At 68.6% G+C, this 18951-nt stretch overlaps 2 protein-coding genes and 1 long non-coding RNA gene across 5 annotated transcripts; 2 read left to right on the top strand and 1 right to left on the bottom strand.

The window, feature by feature from the left end:
• Positions 1-1840: 1840 nt before the first annotated feature.
• On the top strand, positions 1841-13402 carry TONSL (tonsoku like, DNA repair protein). Its single transcript, XM_072745838.1, has 26 exons — positions 1841-1972; positions 2168-2263; positions 2425-2567; positions 3141-3324; positions 3651-3780; positions 4008-4179; positions 4264-4378; positions 4906-5051; positions 5147-5299; positions 5529-5654; positions 5791-5971; positions 6846-6928; positions 7028-7117; positions 7439-7511; positions 7585-7748; positions 7817-7940; positions 8077-8687; positions 8775-8851; positions 9168-9321; positions 9408-9486; positions 9989-10290; positions 10422-10593; positions 11143-11318; positions 11814-11887; positions 12343-12476; positions 13120-13402. The coding sequence occupies exons 1-26, from the start codon at positions 1948-1950 to the stop codon at positions 13308-13310; spliced, it is 3975 nt and encodes a 1324-aa protein (XP_072601939.1). The 5' UTR covers positions 1841-1947; the 3' UTR covers positions 13311-13402.
• Positions 4695-6957, bottom strand: LOC140597448 (uncharacterized). The gene is made up of 2 exons (XR_011999268.1): positions 6822-6957; positions 4695-6161 (listed from the first exon to the last, which is right to left on the bottom strand). It is a non-coding gene; the product is annotated as an uncharacterized lncRNA (long non-coding RNA).
• Positions 13403-13556: 154 nt separating the features above from the next.
• VPS28 (VPS28 subunit of ESCRT-I) lies at positions 13557-17677 on the top strand. 3 transcript variants are annotated; one of them, XM_072745839.1, is made up of 10 exons: positions 13557-13686; positions 14844-14910; positions 15458-15486; positions 15605-15642; positions 15889-15978; positions 16462-16567; positions 16653-16754; positions 17094-17147; positions 17255-17346; positions 17432-17677. In XM_072745839.1, exons 2-10 carry the CDS (start codon positions 14874-14876, stop codon positions 17547-17549), a joined length of 666 nt encoding a protein of 221 aa, XP_072601940.1. In that variant the 5' UTR covers positions 13557-13686; positions 14844-14873; the 3' UTR covers positions 17550-17677. The 3 variants fall into 3 exon arrangements, with proteins under 3 accessions (XP_072601940.1, XP_072601941.1, XP_072601942.1); XM_072745841.1 differs by having other exon boundaries at positions 13603-13686; positions 15605-15737; XM_072745840.1 differs by lacking the exon at positions 15889-15978.
• The last annotated feature ends 1274 nt before the right edge of the window (positions 17678-18951 follow it).

The raw sequence follows: 18951 nt of genomic DNA, 5'->3' as shown, positions 1-18951 counted from the left end.
GAGAAGACGGTGGCAGCTTCCCGTTTGCAGCCTAGGGCGCGGGGCTTCCGGGGAGCCCTCCTGCCAGGCCACCTGCACCTGGCCGCTGAGGGCACCCAGAGGTGCTGTGCTTGGTTTCCTGCAGCCCGCCACACACACACACCAAAGAAAGATGCCAGCCTAGCCGCCGGCACGTGTCGGGGCTCACCCTGGTGGGGGAGTCCCACTGCCCTCGAGGGCTCCCCGCCTAGTGGGCACGGAGGGTGACATAGCTGTGGGCCGGCTTGTGTGTGGAAGGGACGGTGCCGTGTCCTTGCAGCTCAGCGGTTCTCGGGGGGTGGGGGTGGGGATGCCGTCTTTGTAGAGTTTCTGGATTTGAAAGCGACTGTGTTATGGAGGAGCCAGGGCAGGGCAGGCTTGCCTGAGGGACAGATTTGAGTGGGCGGTGGGGGGGGTGGCACCCCAAGACTCTGCTGGGCGGGGCGGGTGAGAGGCAGCAGATCTGCACGCAGGTCAGGCATGTGGCCGGGCCTTCTCAGCTCTGCCTCTGCAGTCCCGGGGCTAGCGGCCTTGGGGTTGGGGGTGACAGCGGGCTGGGGTTCCTGGCCGCTGGGGGCATAGGGCCCACCAGTTCCGGCAGCCCAAGGGCGTGGGGGCAGGACGGCACCCACACAAGGCCCTTCTTGCAGGGGTATGTGTCTGGGGGTGGCCAAGAGGAGTGGTCATACTTCCCAGTGTCCCGTCCCCACCTCAGCAGCTGAGCCTTACGGCCTGGGGGGCCAGGTACCCTGGGAGATGGTGGTATGTCCCAGCCACGCCTAGGAGCTGGTGTCACGATATCCTCGTGGCATCTCACCGAGGGTCGTTGATTTACTGGGGATGTCCCCCCCATGCTGTTAGGAAGGAGCAAACAGCACTGTCTGTCTCCAGGACCCCTGCCACCTTGGCACCCTGACTTAGGAGAGTGGGGGTGCAACCCCACCGATGTGGGGGCGCCTGGGGGCACAGAGCAAGCTGGCCCCTCCCTCCCTGCCATGGCCACTCCCGCACAAGCACTACATCCCTCAGTTCATCCAAGTGAGACATTTACAAAAATAATAAAAATATAATTTTTTAAAGAGTAGAGCGAGAGGCGTTTTTATCACTGTGGGAAATGACTTCCATGTCGCTGTTGTGGTCTGTGTTCTCTTTGGATGTTTTCTGTATGTAACTATAGTTTCAAAAAAACTCCAAACCACGTCTTGTCTGTGTCTCCTTCTGCGAGAAGCCAGCCCCGTGGGTGTGCTTCCCGGGCTCCCGGCGCCCTGGACAGGCGGCGGGGCGGGGCGGGGCGCGGCGGGGCGGCGGGGCGGCGGGCGTCCGCGGTGTGCGCGGGGACCTCGCCCTGGGCCTGCCGGGCAGAGCCGGCCTCCCTGCCGCGGCCTGTGGGTCCTGCTCTGAGCCCCAGACCGAGCGGGGGCCCGCGGAGCCCCTCCGCTCCAGGACGGGGGCGCCCGGGTCGGCGCGGTAGCCAGCCGCTCCCGCCGGGGCCCGCCCGTGTCCCGCAGCCCCGCCCCCCTCGGCCCGCGCGCGGCCGCCGCGCTGCACGGCCGGTGCCCGCGCCGCTGCCCCGCACGGTCCGCTCGCGCTCGCGCTCGGGCTCGGGCTCGGGCTCGGGCTCGGGCTCGGGCTCGGGCTCGCTCGCGGCGGCCTGGACCCCGCCAGACGCCCCCGCGTCCTCCTGCACCGGGGCTGGGCGTGTGCGTGGCGGCGGTGCGCGGCTCGGCCAGGAGCCCCGGCCCGGGCAGCCCCCGCGGCTCGCGCCCTCTCGCCGCCCCCCTCCCATGCCAGCCGGACTACAGCTCCCAGGGGGCACCGGGACGCTGACTACACTTCCCGGGATGCTCCGCGCCGCGGGGGCGGAGTCGGGGGCGGGGCCTGCGGCTGGGAGCGCGGGAAGTCCGGATCCCGGCGAGCGGCGGCCTGAGCATGAGCGCTGAGCGCGAGCTTCGCCGTGAGTCTCCCGGCCGGGAGCAGGCGGGGAGCGGGGTCGGGGGGAGCGGGGCCGGGGGCGGGGGGACCGGGCCGGGGGCCGCGGGGAGCGGGCGGGGACCGGGGGCCGGGGGCGGGGGGACCGGGCCGGGGGGCGCGGGGAGCGGGGCCGGCCGCACAGCCGAGGGCTCAGCCTCCCGGCTCCGTGTCTCTGCAGAGCTGAGCAAGGCCAAGGCCAAGGCCCAGAGGAGCGGGCAGCTGCGGGAGGAGGCCGCCGCCTGCCACCAGCTGGGGGAGCTCCTGGCCAGCCGCGGTGCGTGCTGGGCGCCTCGCCCACCTGTGGTTCGGGGTGTCGGGAGGTGTGGGGTGGCCCCGGGACCGGAAGGGAGGAGGGGCCCCCGGGGAGGGGCCGGTGTCAGCGCCTCGCTCGCCCCCGGGCCCCGACCCACTGCCCCGCCGTTCCTGCCCACCCAGGCCGCTACGCAGAGGCCCTGCGGGAGCACCAGCACGAGCTGCAGCTCCTGGAGAGCGTGGACGATGCCCTGGGCTGTGCCGTGGCCCACCGCAAGATCGGAGAGCGGCTGGCTGAGCTGGAGGATTACAACGCTGCCTTGAAGGTGGGCTCCCGTCCACCTCGGCACCCACCCTGGCACCGACCACACAGCCCTCCAGGGCCCAGCTTCCTTCCAGTCCCTTTTTTGTGGAGGGAAGCACAGTCTGCAGCACCAGCCTCCGGCTAGAGGTGGACATGCCTGGACACGGCCTCTTCAGACAGCCCTGTGCCAGGGGCTTGGAGCCCGGTCCTTGGGTGGGCACATGATGGCGGGTCCCAGGAGCCTGGGCCCAGCAACCATTAATGGACGAAACACTTGAGCTGTGTTTGTGGGCCGGCTGGGGAGTTGGGCCCCCCCGTCCACAGAGGGCCTGCTCCCGTCCTGGCTAGGGGGGTGCAGCAACCCAGCAAACTCCCCATCCTGACGTTGGCTGGTTGGAGTGTGGCACCACCATTCCCACAGGCAGCCCTTGGCATAGAAGAGAGGAGACATGTGCAGCCTGGCTTTGGTCCGCTCTGGGGATTTGGGGGAGTAGGGGACTCTCTTTAGCAAAGGTAGAGATCTCCTGGAGTTGGGGTGCATATAGGATTTGCTTGGAGGGGGTTGGCTCCCAATGGCCATTCCTCTGCACCCCAGCACCAGCATCGCTACTTGGAGCTGGCCTGTTCTCTGTCCAATCACACTGAGCAGCAGAGGGCCTGGGCCACAATCGGCCGCACCTACCTGGACATCTATGACCACTGCCAGTCAAAGGACACCTTGCTGCAGGCGCAGGCTGCCTTTGAGAAGAGCTTGGCTATTGTGGACGAGAAGCTGCGGGGTGAGCGCTCTGAGGCCTAGCTGCCCCAGCCCCTGCCTCCAGACCCCTGGCCCAGGAGGCTGTAGCTGCACTGCCCGTCCTGTCCGTGTGGCACAGCCCTTCCTCTGCAAGGCTGAGACCTGTCCATAAGGCTTCCCATCAGGAGATGCGTGGCCCATGCTCCTCCAACCTCAGGTCTGGGCGCGGTCCGCCCTGTGTCCTCCTACACTCTGTCTACAGCAGGACCCCTGGCACCCACGGTGCGAAACAGGAGGGGTCGGGGAGAGGCTGCACACCCCAAGTGGCTGCAAGGCACTGAGTGGGTGTTGCGGGGGGGCCTCTTCCAGGTACATTGGCCAAGCGAGAGCTGAATGAGATGAGGACCCGACTCTACCTCAACCTGGGCCTCACTTTCGAAAGCCTGCAGCAGATGGCCCCGTGCAACGACTACTTCCGGAAGAGCATCTTCCTCGCTGAGTAAGGCCTCTGTCCCTAGAGGCAGGAGCCCCTGAGCAAACCCGTCTGTCCCTGCCCGTCCCCTATGAACAGAGGAGGCCCTGCATGCCCAGATCACTTCTGTGGCAGGGGCTGGGGAAGGAGCAGGCTCAGCTTAGCATCCACAGCTGCACGTCTGCACGTCAGGTACCCCGTGTGCTTTCCCAAGCAGGAGTGCCCAGGGCCTCAGTACCTGTCACCACCCGCAGGCAGAACCACCTCCATGAGGACCTGTTCCGTGCCCGCTACAACCTGGGTGCCATCCACTGGCGCAAAGGGCAGCACTCCCAAGCCATGCGCTGCCTGGAGGGGGCCCGAGAGTGTGCACGTGTCCTGAGGAAGGAGCTCATGGAGAGCGAGTGCTGTGTGCTCATCTCACAGGTGCCGCTCTCACAGCTCTGGGCTTAGCCACAGAGGGGCTCGGCTCTGGGGAGCCTGCCCATCTCACCTTCCCTTGCCCCCCAGATCCTCCAAGACCTGGGGGATTTTTTGGCTGCCAAGAGAGCCTTGAAGAAAGCCTACAGGTTGGGCTTCCAGAAGCCTTTGCAGAAGGCAGCCGTCTGCCGGACCCTCAAATATGGTGAGCCTGGGGACCTGGGGGCTGAAGTTCCCCCAAAGGGGCGGAGAGGTGGCCACATCAGTGGGGAGCTTTTCCCTGCCCCACCCCCTTGTTGGGAAGAGACCCCCACTTTTCTCTGAGCCTTCAGTGGCAGCAGGGGGCAGGGGGTGGGGGACTGAGATGGTCAGGAGCCCGGCTGGGCGTTTATACTGGCGCCAGGATCTCCACGGGCAAAGTGGAGACGCAAGTCTGACGTAGGAGGATGGGAGAGTGGACAGCGTGTGTGGCCTGCGAAGACCGGCAGGCGGCAGGCAGTGTAGCTCCCCTGCAAGCCAGGTGCTGCTTTAGGTTGTCCTTTATTAGTTCGGATCCTCGTGGGCCCCGTGGTACATTTTCTTACTACCCGCTCTTACTGCGGGGTGAGCGGGGGCCTGGAGAGGGTGGCTGGCCCGCCGGAGGGCACAGCGCAGGGGCAGAGGCAGGGGCAGGGGCAGAGGCAGGGCGGCGCGCACGCAGCACCACCCTTCACGCGAGGCCCTGTCCCGCAGTGCTGGCTGTGGTCCAGCTACAGCGGCAGCTGCAGGAGTCTGAGGGCAGTGACCCTCAGGGTGCCATGGCCATCTGCGAGCAGCTGGGGGACCTGTTCTCCAAGGCGGGCGACTTCCCCAAGGCGGCTGAGGCCTACCAGAAGCAGGTGTGCGTCCCCTGCCGAGGAGGGGGGCGGGGTGGTAACACCTCCAGCCGGCAAGGTGCAAGGCAGCCCTGGCCTCACTGTCACTGTCTCTGCAGCTGCATTTCGCGGAGCTGCTGGGCAGGCCAGGGCCCGAGCTGGCCGTCATCCACGTGTCCCTGGCCACCACCTTGGGAGACATGAAGGACCACCGCCGGGCTGTGTCCCACTACGAACAGGAGCTGAGGCTGCGTGGTGGCGACGCTCTGGAGGTGAGTGGGAGGGCGCCCGGCCCCACCCGGGGTGTGGGATACAGAGGGACTCCAAGGAGGTCCCCGAGCTCTGCCTCAGGACTGCCTCCCTGGAGCGTTGGGCGTGGACAGGCACCGCGCCGCCATCCTTCTGCTTCATGGGGGCAACGTGGGAGCTTGAGCCCGGGGTGCGGCCCGTTCAGCGGGTGGGCAGTGGCCCCCAAGCTCATCCTTCCTCCTCCTGCTCCAGGAGGCCAAGACCTGGCTAAACATCGCGCTGTCCCGAGAGGAAGCCGGGGACGCCTATGAGCTGCTGGCACCATGCTTCCAAAAGGCTCTTGGCTGTGCCCAGCAGGCCCAGCAGCCCCGGCTGCAGGTACGGAAGCCTGCCCGCGCCCCTGCCCACGCGGGATCCCCTAGCACAGCCTGCCTGTCCTCGCCCCCGCCTCCTTCTCCCCCACTCGGCATCCGGTTCCCCTGTGGCCCTGAGCCCGGCATCCCCCGCTCCTTAGAGGCAGGTCTTGCAGCACCTCCACACTGTGCAGCTGAGGCTGCAGCCCCAGGAGGCCCCCACCACTGCAGCCAGACTGCAGGAGCTGAGCGTGCCCGGAGACGAGGAGGAAGACGAGGAGGAAGAGAAGGAGGGCGACAGTGACACTCCCGAGGCCAGCGACATGGAGCTCTCCGAGAGTGGTGAGGCCCGAATGCCACCATGGCCGCCCCGGCACTTGCTCTCGCTGGGCCCCAGGCTGGGGCTGGTGTGGGGGGAGCCGCCGTGGGGGCTGCTCACGGGCCGTGGGAAGGGTGCTCGTGCTGGTGGATGGAGGAGGGCTGGGGGGAGGGTGCCTGGAACGTTCCTGGAGCAGCAGGTGCAGTGTCAGACCTGCAGAAATGGAAGGGGGGGGCACAGGGCGGGCCGCATAAGAGGGCAGGCAGCTGGGGAGCGCCCAGCCCCGAGGCCTTGAGGAATCAGGTCAGATTCGAACTTGAGTGGCTTCCAGAACCTCTGAGTGAGAGGCCAAGCGCTGCGGGGAGTTCATGCGCAGGGGGGTTGGGCTGGGGTCACCGGTGGGCAGTGTGGGGCCCACGGGAGCGTTGGGGCCAGAGCAGGGACTCGAGGTGACGCCGCTCAATGCGTGCTTGCTGCAGAAGGAGCACGTGAGAGAGAAGGTTCTTGCGGGGACCAGAGGCAGAGAGAGTGGACGGGACGAGCGGAGGGGAGGTGGGGGTTGGGCAGCGAGCGAGCCAGAGGCAGACGCCGACGGGAGGGCCGGCGTGTGCAGGTGAAGGCCCCGTGGGCTCGGGATGAGCTGTCTCCCGGAGCAGGACCCAGGCCGACAGGTGCTTTCAGGAGGGGGACACGAGTCTCGGGTGGGGTCCAAGCGCGGGGTGAGGCGACAGGTGGGCAGATAGGGCGGGTCATCCCCTGTGGGCAAAGGGACCGCGAGGGTGGCAGCCACCGGCAGGGCTGGCAGTGGACGGTGGCGGCCCTGGGCCTGGCGGTCAGGGTGCCCTGCGGTCGGGGCAGCGGGGCTTGGCTCACCCGGTGGGCGCTGCTCTGTTCCAGAGGGCGATGCTGACGGCTTGTCCCAGAAGCCAGAGGAGGATGAGGAGCTGCAGGGCTGCCTGGGCCAGCGGAGCGCGAGCAAGGTGAGGATGGTACGGGGCGTTGCGTGGCCCTCCTGTGGTTGCCAGGCCTGCCCGGTCCCCTCACACCTCTGCCCCCTGTCCCGGGGCAACTGCCCACAGTGGAACCGGCGCAATGACGTTGGGGAGACTCTCCTGCACCGAGCTTGCATCGAGGGCCGTCTGGCTCGCGTCCAGGACCTCGTGAGACAGGTGCGCCTCCCACCGTGCTCTCTAGGTGCCCTGGGGGCCGGACTCTTCCCCGGAGGGTGGCATGGGGCACGGGGCTGGAGGGTGCACCGTGGCTGCTAGCCCCCACGAACCCCTGCAGGGGCCTCCCCAAAATGGTGCGTCTCGTGTGCAGACTACCTCCCTCTGCTGGGACGTCGGCCGGGGTCGGGCCAGGCCTGGGGAGGGGCCCGCAGTGCTCATTCTGGCCTTTGAGACCCAGGCCCTGGCCCTCCTGGAACCTCAGAGCCCTGCAGTGGGCCGGGGGGTACTCAGGGCTAGGCTCCTTGTCATCCTCGGTCACAGGGCCACCCTCTGAACCCTCGGGACTACTGTGGCTGGACACCCCTGCATGAGGCCTGCAACTATGGGCATCTGGGTGAGTACAGGGGCCGGGACGCCGGGGCGGGGCCGCCGAGGGCTGGGAGCTAGCTCCTGTCCCCGGCCCTCAGACATCGTCCGCTTCCTGCTGGACCACGGGGCTGTGGTGGACGACCCAGGCGGCCAGGGCTGTGAGGGCATCACTCCCCTGCACGACGCCCTCACCTGCGGTCACTTTGAGGTGGCCGAGCTGCTCATTGGACGGGGGGCATCCGTGACCCTCCGAACCTCGAAGGTGAGTGTGGGGGGCAGGGGGGCTCGGGCTGTTGGGGCGGCGCCCCCGCTGAGCTGGCTGCTGCGCAGGGGCACAGCCCACTGGAGACTCTGCAGCAGTGGGTGAAGCTGTACGGCCGGGATCTGGACAGCGAGACCCGAGAGAAGGCTGGGGCCATGGAGAGGCTGCTCCGGGCGGCGGCGGCAGGCCAAGGCAAGGAGAGACCTGTTCTGCACCTGGGGACCCTCTCCCTGGCCTGAGGGTGCCCCAGGCCCTGCTTCTCGGGGGCAGTGGAGCACAGGTGGCCGGGCGGGGCCGGGGCCTCATGCCAGGTCCCGTCCCCCCGCAGCTCCCCACGGCCTTCCACGCAGCCATCTGTTTGACCCCGAGATCTCGCCTCCCTTGAGCCCCTGCCCAGGGTCCCCGGAGCCCCCGGGGGCCCGGCCTTGGAGGAGCAGGCACACGCTGGCCAGCAGCAGCAGCTCAGAGGACGAGGACGGCCCGGCCCGGCCTACCCCGAAGCGGCCGCGGCACTCTGTCCCCGCACAGCAGGCGGCCCGGAGGCCTGGCTCCAGCAGCAGCAGGGACGCCGCGGCGGGGGTCGGCCCTCGGGGCCCGGGCGAGCCCGATCCCCACCGGGCGGCGCTCATCCCCGAGGAGGACTGGCTGGCGGGCGACTGGCTGGAGGACGACTTGCCGTTGACCCATGGCCACCAGGATGGCCCCGTGCCCCGCCCCCAGGGCACCAGCCGCAGCGCCCCCGGGTCAGGCAGCAGGAGCCCGGGCAGGCCGCGGCCCCGGGCCCGGACCAGGCAGAGCCGGCTGCCCCATCTCACAAGCTGGAACACACCGATCGGGGCGCGGGGAGAGGGCGGCGCAGCGGCAGAGCCTCCGCGGAGCCCCGACACGTCCCGGGCCTCGGGGCCTGGTGAGGACAGCCCTGCGGCAGGCCAGCCCTCGGTGGGTGCCCTGCGCCGGTGGGGACGGAGGGCCGGTCAGGGCCGGGGACCGGGTCTCTGAGTCCGCCCGTCGCCCTGCGCCCCCCAGGGTCCGCCTGTGCCCCCTCCCATCCGGGTGCGAGTGCGAGTGCAGGACAGCCTCTTCCTCGTTCCCGTCCCGCACAGGTAAGGCAGCGCGTGGGCGCCCAGGCCCGGCTCCCCTGGGCCCCGGGAGAGCCTCGTGTGTGCTATCTGGTGGCGTGGGCACCAAGGCCTGCGCTGACCAGCTGCGTCCTCCCTGCCGGCTGGGGGCTGGTGAAGGCGCCCTGCACACGCAGTGGCAGGACCCGGGCCTGGTTGGGTCGGGCCCCGTGGCCCCAGGAAAAGCCTGGAAGAGCCGGCCGTCTGTGAGGCTGCTGGGGGCCCGGGTGTGTCCCGAGCAGGGATGGCGGGGCCGCGGGGCCTCCGTCGGCTCCTGGCCAGCGCAGCTCTCCCCCCGCAGCAAGGAGGCCCACTCCGTGGCCTGGCTCGCGGAGCAGGCCGCCCAGCGCTACTGCCAGGCCTGTGGGCTGCTGCCGAGGCTCCTCTTGCGAAAGGAGGGAGCCCTGCTGGCCCCACAGGACCCCATTCCTGACGTCCTGCAGAGTAACGAGGAGGTGAGCGGCAAGAAGCCGGGCGCTGAGGGCAGGGAACACCCCGGCCCTGGGAGCCCCTTGGGCAGCTTACTGGTGGCGCCCCTCAGGTGTTGGCCGAGGTCACGTCGTGGGATCTTCCCCCGCTGACCGACCGATACCGCAGGGCCTGCCAGAGCTTGGAGCAAGGTGAGGGCCCAGGGGGCACGAAGCAGCTGGGTCGGGGCCCGGTTGTGCAGGCTCCTGTGCCACTCCCAGGTCTGGGGCCTCACGTCCACCGTGGGCACCCTCCCCGCACAGCTGGCCTCGGGCTTTCGTCCTCTACCCCGTGCCCACGATGTGCTGGCAGGTGGGGGAAGACAGGCCCCGTTGGCAGCGGGATGGCATGGAGTCACCAGAGCCACCGGAGGCTGGGCCCGGGGTGGCTTTCCAAGGAAGTGTGCCTTGGAGACGTGGGGTGGCTGACGGAGGATAGGCCCTGCCGAGGAGGGCCTGACCAGGACAGAGGGGTCACCCTGTCCACCGGCCATGGTTGGGGGCCCATGCGGGTCCACAGGCCTGTGGGAGTGGGCTCTGCAGCACCCCGCTGGGCGTCCCAGGGCTCCCGAGGAGGTGGGCATGTTTGGCTGGGTCCCCAGGGCGCCCAGGGCAGAGCAGCTTGTGGCTCTGCTGACACCGCGTTCCCCTGCAGAGGAGCACCAGCAGGTGCTGCAGGCCATGGGCTGCCAGGACTCCGGCCCCTCGTTCAGCGCCTGCTCCCTGGCCCTGCGCCAGACCCAGCTCACCCCCCTCCTGCGCGCCCTCAAGCTGCACGCGGCGCTCCGGGAGCTGTGCCTGGCAGGGAACCGGCTGGCGGATGGATGTGCTGCTGAGCTGCTGGCCGCCCTGGGCACCCTGCCTGGCCTCGTCCTCCTTGACCTCTCTTCCAACCACCTGGGCCCTGAGGGTCTACGCCAGCTGGCCATGGGCCTCCGGGAGCAGACCGCCTTGCAGGTAGAGGCGCGGGGAGCAGCAGGGCGGCGGCAGAGCATTGCGTTCAGCCCGTCCTTGGGTTGGGCTGTACTTGGCAGTGCTGGCAGCGCCCGGGGAGACCAGTTCTCCAGAGGGGCTCATGTCTTCCACAGAACCTGCAGGAGCTGGACTTGAGCATGAACCCCCTCGGGGATGGCTGTGGCCAGGCCTTGGCGTTCGTCCTGCAGGCCTGCCCCTCACTCAGTACCTTGCACCTCCAGGCCTGTGGCTTGGGCCCCAGCTTCCTCCTGAGCCACCAGGCAGCCCTGGGTAGCGCCTTCCAAGGTGAGCTGGCGGGCACATCCACTTCCTGGTCCCAGGGTTCCAGCTGCCCTCAGAAGGGCACCTTCCAGAGGTACAGCCAGCCTCGAGCAAGAGCAGCCCCGGGGCACCAGACCTGGACGCGCTGGGCCTGCCTGGGCTTGGGGGCATTCCCCCAGGACGAGCCGTGGGCCGCGGTCCCAGCACTGAGAAGCGGACTGGGGGGCCTCTTGGGGGGCTTTCTGCAGCCGTGGTGGGCCAGGAAGGTGGGGCTCAGGGATGGGAGAGTGCCGGGGAGAAGCTGGGGTGGCGCAGTGGATGGTATTCCCTGGCCCCACCCCACATGCACACATCCTGGCCCAGCCCGTCAGGTACAGGGAGGCAGGTGCCCAGGGTCGGTGGGGAGAAGATGGGCTCAGGAGCCTAGCCCTGCCCCCTCCTTGCCCGGGAGATCCCCCGTGGGAGCTACCTCCATTCTGCGCAGTGTCTCAAGGACAGTAGCTTCCGCAGAGGGATCGTGGGGCTGAGGTGGTGCTGGTGTGTGGCTGACCGGGCTTCCGATTCCCTGTGCAGATGCCACGCACCTGAAGACGCTGTCTCTGTCCTACAACATCCTGGGCACCACTGCCCTGGCCCGGGCCCTGAAGAGCCTGCCTGCCCGCACCCTCCAGCGCCTGGAGCTTAGCTCCGTGGCAGCCAGCAAGAGCGACTCGGGCCTTGTGGAGCCTGTGGTCAGATACCTGACCGAGGTATGTATGTGGGGCGGGGGTGCCAAAGAGGAGCCACCTGGGGCCATCCAGCCTGGTCCCACAGCTAAAACGTGGCGGGAAAGAGGGTTGAAGCTTCAGAAAGTACGGCTGCGGGGGAAGCTTTCTGTAGGGCTGCCTGCCTCAGGCTGAGTCCCTGGCCAGCAAGAAAGGTGCCTGGGACCCGGGGCGGCCCCCCTGCTCCAGGCAGGTCCCAAGGTCTTGCCAGGCTTCCCAGGGCTTTCCCCGCTGGCTCTTCCATGTGGGGCTGGTCCCTGTGGTTTGCACCTACCAGGTGTGACTACTTCTACCTGTTTCCCTTTGATCTGCAAATTGAAGCGATATCGCTATGCTCTGGTGCAGTGGGGGTCAGGCCAATGCCCCCTGGTTCCTGAGGAAGGAGGAACACCCCTGACCTGAGTATGGGGCCTCTACTACGAGGCAGGGAGAGCCCGCGCCACACCCAGCCCGGGCCCCCTGGGCCTCTGCTCTGTCTAGGAAGGCTGTGCTCTCTCTCACTTGAGCCTGTCTGCAAACCATCTGGGTGACAAGGCCGTGAAAGACCTGAGCAGGTAAGCCGCTCCTGCCCATTCTGAGGGAGTCTGATCTCGAGGCCAGCACCCTGGGGGAGCTGGGTCAGCAGGGACAGGATAGCAGCTCCTCCCCACTAGTGTGTCCCAGGACCTGGCTCCTCCCAGCTCCGACCCTGCCTCCTTCCTACACTCCTGACGCTTCTGAGCGCCTCTCCCATCACCCCGTGTGCAACAGCCCATACGAGGGCCTTTCTTGACCTGCCAGCCTCAGCTGGCTCTTGGGAGTGTTGGGCACTCGAGCCAGGCAGGCGTACCAGGCCTGGCCTTTGGCAGGGCCCCGCAAGCCCTGGAGAAGCGTGCACCGTGCCGTGCTAGAGGCAGAGTCTACAGGGCCTGGCCTGTGGCTCCCAGAGCTGTGGTTTATCTGGGGCAGCTTTCTGTAGTGTTGGGGGCCTCCGTCCCTGGAGGCTGATTCCTTCACGTCCCTTGTTCAGATGCCTTCCTTGTTGCCCCTCACTCATTTCCCTGGACCTGTCTGCCAACCCTGAGATTACACGTGTGGGCCTGGAGGAGCTCCTGTCTGCCCTCCAGATGCGGCCCCAAGGCCTCAGCTTCCTTGGCCTGTCAGGTAAGCTTGGGGACAGCGACCAATGTGACCGGGAGGGGTGTGAGGCAGGGGGAACATGGGATCTCTGCTCTTGACCCGGTCAGCCTGACCCTCAGAGACCCTGTGGTCCGGGGACAGATGCCCTTTCACAAGGACTTCCTAATTACCACTGGGAAGAGGAGGGAACTCAAGGTCCGGACGGCAAACACTTGCTACCACGAGATCCTCCCGACTTCCTGCAGGGGCTGCTGGGGCCCCACCTTCCCAGCCTGTTCGGGCCACACCTGGCAGGGCACCCCCCAAAGCCGTCTTGAGGGTGACCCCAACTGGCCACCCGGTACCTGGCACGTCCAGCTAGGCCTGCGGCAGGAGAGTACAGGCTTTGCCCCCCAGGGGACCCGGGCTAGGAGTGGGTGTGCGCACGGGGCTGCTCCCTGGGTCCTGAGCCTGCTGGGCGCGCTGACCTGTCGAGATCAGACCGGGCGGCCCCGTGTCCCTGGAGGCCCGCGGGCACCCCTGTTGTGTCCAGCCGTGGGCGGCACAGATGCGGCTGCGGCTTTCTGGCCAGTGGCCCTCCTGCCCGGCCGCCGGGCCCACAGCCCCGGGGCCCCCCTGGCGCTCGCACCCCGGCCCCGCTGACGCCCGCTCCTGCCCCCGCCCGCAGGCTGTGCCGTCCAGGGCCCGCTGGGCCAGCGCCTGTGGCACCAGGTCGCCGCGCGGGTGCAGGAGCTGCAGCTGTGCAGCCGCCGCCTCGCCCCCGAGGACCGCGCCGCGCTGAGCCTGCTGGCCGGCCCGCCGAGCCCCGGCGCCTGCACGCTGGACCGAGGCTCCCGGCTCTTCTTCCGGCGCCTGTGACCGCCCCGCCCCCGCCCCCGCCCCAATAAACGGACGCCGCCGCCGCCGCCGCCGCTCCTCTGAAAGGCGGGGGGGGGGGCCGGGGGCCCGCTGGGGTGCAGGCTGGGTCCGCGCTGACCGCCCGGGGGCGGGGCTGGGGGCGGGGCCGGCCGTTTCCGGCGCGCGCAGGCGCAGACGTCAGGGCGGTAGTCGGTCGGTCGGGGCTCCGACGCGGGGGGGGGGGAGTGCGTGCGCAGGCGCAGACCTCGGGAGTCGAGCGCAGATAGCGGGGCTTGCGTGCGCAGGCGCAGAAGGAAGCAGAGCGCCGAGCGGCCGATCCGAATCCACACTGGGGCGCCATCGCCCCGACCCGCCCCGACCCGCCGAGGCAGCCCAGGTACGGGGCGGGGGCGGTGGGGGGAGGGAGGCGGGGCGCGGCCGGGCCGGGCCGGGGGAAAGACGGCGCCGGGGTCGCCCGCACGGCCGGTCGGAGGGACAGCCCCGCCCCGACGGCCCGAGCCTGGCGCTCCTGCCCTGCTCCTGCCCCTCCCCCTGCCCCTGCCCCTGCCCCTGCCTCTGCCCCTGCCCCTGCTCCTGCCCCTGCGGCGGGGGGCGCGGGCGCTGCCTGCGGGGTCGGTGGCCGGGGCTGGGCCGCCTCCCCCCGCCCGGGGGCCGCCACCGCTCGCCCGAGATGCGGCCCAGCTCCCCGGCCTCCTGCCGGCCCGAGGGCACAGCGGGCGGCCCCACCCAGCACCCAGCACCCTGTGCGCGCCACTGTGCCGCGGGCGGCCGGGTCCAGGGCCCCGGGGGTCCCCAGGTCCTCGCTTCCTGCAGACCAGGAACCTCACGCAGCAGGAAGCGAGCGGAGGCCACGGAGGGAGCAGATCCAGACAGAGCGTCTGGGAGACTCGGGGAGGAAGACCCAGCCCGCCCCTGGCTCGGGCACCCAAGGACCAGAGCGAAGGGCCGTGTCCCGTGTCCTCAATAAATCAGTTATTCTCTGGAACGGGCAGGGCCGGGGGTCTTGGCGTCAGAACGTCCAGTCCCGGGCTGGAATATGCAAGGACAGCCTCGCCCAGCCACTCCCCAGATGTTATCACCTGTGCCTGGAGACTCCAAGGAACTCATTAACCCCTTGGCCTTTACCACGAGGACATGCGTCTTTTGTACTATGAGGCCCGTCCGAGGTCGGGTGCAGCTCGTGTTAAGACTAGAGCAGGAGGGCAGCCCCGGGGGGCTCAGTGGTTTAGCACCACCTTAGCTCAGGGCGTGACCCTGGGGTCCCGGGATTGAGTCCCGCATCGGGCTCCCTGTGTGGAGCCTGCGTCTCCCTCTGCCTGTGTCTGCCGCTCTCTGTGTCTCTGGTGAATAAATAAATAAAATCTTTTTTAAAAAAATGGAGCAGGAAATGGAACAAAACGGTTGTTCATGGAATTTTAAAGTTTTTCTATCTCGGGTATTTTTCATCTGACTCTGCTGAGGTCAGAGGAACAATTCGTGAGCCCCAGGAGTGTTGGGGGTCACCTCTGAGTTGGCGCTGGCTCTGCTCCCCAGATCTTTGCTGTGGCCACCTGAGCCTGCAGGATGTTTCACGGGATCCCGGCCACTCCAGGCATGGGAGGTGAGTGTGGCCCACCGTGGTCCCAGGGACCCAGAGGGCCCAGGCCTTCAGCCCCTGCGGCAGAAGCCAGGGGTTGTGGGGAGGTCTGTGTCCGTGGGCTGTTCATCATCAGACGGCCCAGAGAGGACCTCCAGGTGGGGCCGGTTGGGCACAGAGATGACAGCTTTAGTGTGGCTGGAACCTCAGGCATCCCGGGCATTCTCAAGTCTAGCCAGGGGAGAGGGCCCAAGATGTGTGACAAACGTCACTTGTATGCTGTCATTGCACCGTAAGTAGGTGTGGTCATTCTGCTGTAGAGGAAGGTCGCTAGGAGTGGCGGTGGAATGGGGGACCCAGGCCTGGGCTGTGGCCTGCTGGCCCGAGGCATCTTCTGCTCAGGCCCCCCTGCCTACAGACTGGTGCAGAGCTGAAATTAGAACCCCATCCTCCAGATGCCCCTGGGCTCTTGGGGACAGTTCACAGGGTCAGGCCTTGGGGCCAGGGACGGTGGACCAGCCCCCCTGGGGCCACCAGTGTGGCAGCCTGCTAGCTCTCTGCTCTGTTGCAGCCCCTGGAAACAAGCCGGAGCTGTATGAGGTGAGTGGCCGATGCCCACCTGGCCGCAGCGGCCAGTAGCCGACAGCTGTGAGCCTCCCCCAGACCCTGCGGCCTCCCTGGCCCTGCCGCCTGACGCTCTGGCCCCTCTCTCCAACAGGAGGTGAAGCTGTACAAGAACGCCCGGGAGCGGGAGAAGTGAGTTCAGCCCCAGACCGCCCGCCCCGACACGCGCGGTGCCCAGCAGCCCCCAAGGAGCTTCCTCCAACCTCTGAACCCCCCGGCTGACTGAGGTCAGGAGGGCACAGGGTCAGGCTGGGGAACCGTTCCCGAGGAGCCTGTGCCCTGCAGGCCAAACAGCCTCGCCCGGGACCGCGGGCGCCCTGGGCCTTGGGGGCCTTCGGGGCCTTGGCAGCCGTGGCCCGATGGTCGCACTGCCCTCAGGTACGACAACATGGCGGAGCTGTTTGCCGTTGTGAAGACGATGCAGGCTCTGGAGAAGGCCTACATCAAGGACTGCGTCACCCCCAACGAGTGAGCCCCTCGTCCCCGCACGAGGAGGGTGCTCCGGAGGGCGGGCGGCCTGGGCACCGTCCCGGCCAGGACATCCTCCTGGTGCTGCTGCAGGGCCTCAGGGGGGAGGCGTGCCCACCCCTGGGTCCTGGCTTCTGTCCCAAGCCTGCTCCCCGGGCACACGGGTCCCTGTTGGCAGAAGGGTCAGGGAGGCGAGCAGGGGATGTGCTGCTGGCCTGGCCTGGCCCTTAGGAGCCACACGGGACCTTAGCTCGGCGTGACAGGCCTGCGCGGTGAGCCCGCGAGCTGTGGGTGGGGAGGCGTGGCCGCTGCATCCCGGGGCAGTGGGAGGGCGCGTCCGTGTCCCCGTCCCCTGTGGGGGCCACGTGTTGGCCACCCCTCCCTTCTGCTTGCTCTCCTCCCAGCCTGCCAGGGGCTGCCGAGCGTCCGGGGGGGGCCTGGGGGGCCCGGGAGAGCAGGGCCGCAGCCTGGCCGTGTCCGCAGGTACACCGCGGCCTGCTCCCGGCTCCTGGTCCAGTACAAAGCCGCCTTCCGGCAGGTCCAGGGCGCGGAGATCAGCTCCATCGACGAGTTCTGCCGCAAGTTCCGTGTGAGTGAGTGGGAGGTGGGGCGGGCGGCGCTGTTGGGGGGGGGGGGAGCTGTGCACCCATGCTCCCGCCCCTCCTCCCCCGCAGCTGGATTGCCCGCTGGCCATGGAGAGAATCAAGGAGGATCGGCCCATCACCATCAAGGATGACAAGGGCAACCTCAACCGCTGCATCGCCGACGTGGTCTCGGTGCGCCCGCAACCTCCGGGGAGGGCTCCCGCGTGGCCAGGGGGTGGGCAGCATCCAGGAGGGACCTGGCCAGAGGCCCCCGTGCACCAGGGCCCTGGAGGCACATGTGGGCGAGGGGGCGCGTAGAGGGCCAGGGGCTGTGGGGACAGGGACACAGCAGGGACCCAGGTGACCCGGCAGCCGAGGGGACGGGCTGAGCGGGGAGACCGTGGGTTCTCGAGGCCGGAGGGGCTGGGTGGGGGCTGACCAGGCCGGTCGGGCAGGGGAAGCAGGCTGGGGGGCCCCACCCTCGGCCCCTGGGCTGGGTCTGCGGTCCCTCACGTGCGCACTCGTCCCCAGCTCTTCATCACGGTGATGGACAAACTGCGCCTGGAGATCCGTGCCATGGATGAGGTGCGGCTCTGGGGGCAGGGGTGCAGGGGCGGCATGGCAGGGCAGGGGAGAGGTGGAGGGGCAGGCTCCAGGAGGAGGGAGGAGGAAGCCGCGCGTCTTGTGCACAGATCCAGCCTGACCTGCGGGAGCTGATGGAGACCATGCACCGTATGAGCCACCTGCCTCCTGACTTCGAGGGCCGCCAGACGGTCAGCCAGTGGTGAGTGCGGCTGCGCCAAGCCTCTGGGCGCCCCCTGGCCTGGCCAGCAGCCGCTCCCGCTCACCCTCAGCGCTGTGCTCCACAGGCTGCAGACCCTGAGCGGCATGTCAGCCTCTGACGAGCTCGACGACTCGCAGGTGCGCCAGATGCTCTTTGACCTGGAGTCGGCCTACAACGCCTTCAACCGCTTCCTGCACGCCTGAGGCTGTGCGCTGGGCCCTGGGGGTGGGGAGGGCCACCCACTCTGCATGTGACTCCTGCCTGTGTGTCAGCCCTGGAGCCCCCGCCCTCCTCCCTCCTCTCAATAAAGGCGCTGTCTGACCTCCCTGCAGCTGTGGCTGCTTGTGTCCCGTCCCGTGACAACACCCCCCCCCCCGCCAGGCCTGCTGCTCTGTCTTCCCTCAGCCTCCCGGAGCCCGTAGATTCCGCAGGGGCAGGTCTGAGCAGGAGTTAGGGCCCCCACGTCCCTGGTGGGTAGTGCCTGGGCACCTGGGAGGGAGCCAGCCTCCCCCTGGGCCAGGTGAGGCTGGGATCTGAGCCCCTGCCCCCGTGTCTGGCCCCAAGCTGGCCGAGCCACCTCCCCCTCCCTGCCGCGGGGTCACGCCCACCCTCTTAGTGGCTCGGCAAGGCCCCAGCAGTCTGCCTCAGGGTTGAGGCCGGGCTGCTGGGTGGGCCAGTCCTGCCAGGGCCTGCAGGTGAGGACACGGGTTCAGAGGCCAGAGCTGGTTCCTTTCCTACTGTCACCTGCTATGGGGCCTGGGGCTGTGGACTCTGCAGGCGACCCCGGCCCGCAACGTCCCATCATGTCCGCATCCACATGGGTGCATGCTGCCAGCTGCCGGAGCGAGGCACCGGGTTCCGTGATCTGTTGTATCCACTTTAGCAACCACGGCGTGCCCGAGGGCCACGCTGACCTCGCCGTAGCGCCCCTCCTCCTGGTAGTGTTTCTGGATGCCTGTGGCCTCGAAGTACGGCGCGTCGTGTGTTGGTGCTGATGGAGGAGGCTGGAGGCTGCCGGGAGGGAGGCGGCGCTTCACAGGGGTGGGGGCTGATGGCAGAGCATGCGGAGGGAGAGGGTGAGGACTTGGGATCGGCCTGGAGCCCCCGATGCCAGCAGGGGCCCCGAGGCAGAGGCGTGTGTGTCACTTGGGTCTTACTCGGAGAAGACAGCAGACGCGGGCCATGGGCAGGATCAGCAGCAGGGGCCGAGGGGGCCCTGGGGGTCTGGGTGCAGGCTGTGTTGCGTGTGACACACACTGTGCCCCCAGGCCAAGCGCACTGGGCAGTGGATACCCCAGAACAGCCCGGTGGGCAGAGCAGGTCCTGTGCGTGGAAGCTGCCGGGACGGAGCGAGTCCGCGTGGGCTCGGGTGGGTGGCGGCACATCACACTGGAGTCGCAGGGGGAAGATGAAGGCTTGGCATCTCCGGGGCAAAGCTGCCGCCCTGGGTCCCAGGGGTTCTCCCCAGAGGCCCGAGGCTCCACCACATTTGGAGGCTGGGGTGGGAAGACCAGCCGAGGAGCCGAGGGGGGCGGCTGAGGCCTGGGAAGCCCAGAGGCCCCAGGACACGGAGGGGCTGCAGCGTCAGGGCGGACTCGGAGGAGC

Source organism: Vulpes vulpes, unplaced genomic scaffold (assembly GCF_048418805.1).
Source record: "Vulpes vulpes isolate BD-2025 unplaced genomic scaffold, VulVul3 u000000671, whole genome shotgun sequence".
Lineage (NCBI taxonomy): Eukaryota > Metazoa > Chordata > Mammalia > Carnivora > Canidae > Vulpes > Vulpes vulpes.
The sequence above is the reverse complement of the archived record's forward strand: the minus strand, read 5'-3'. Positions and strand labels throughout refer to the sequence as shown.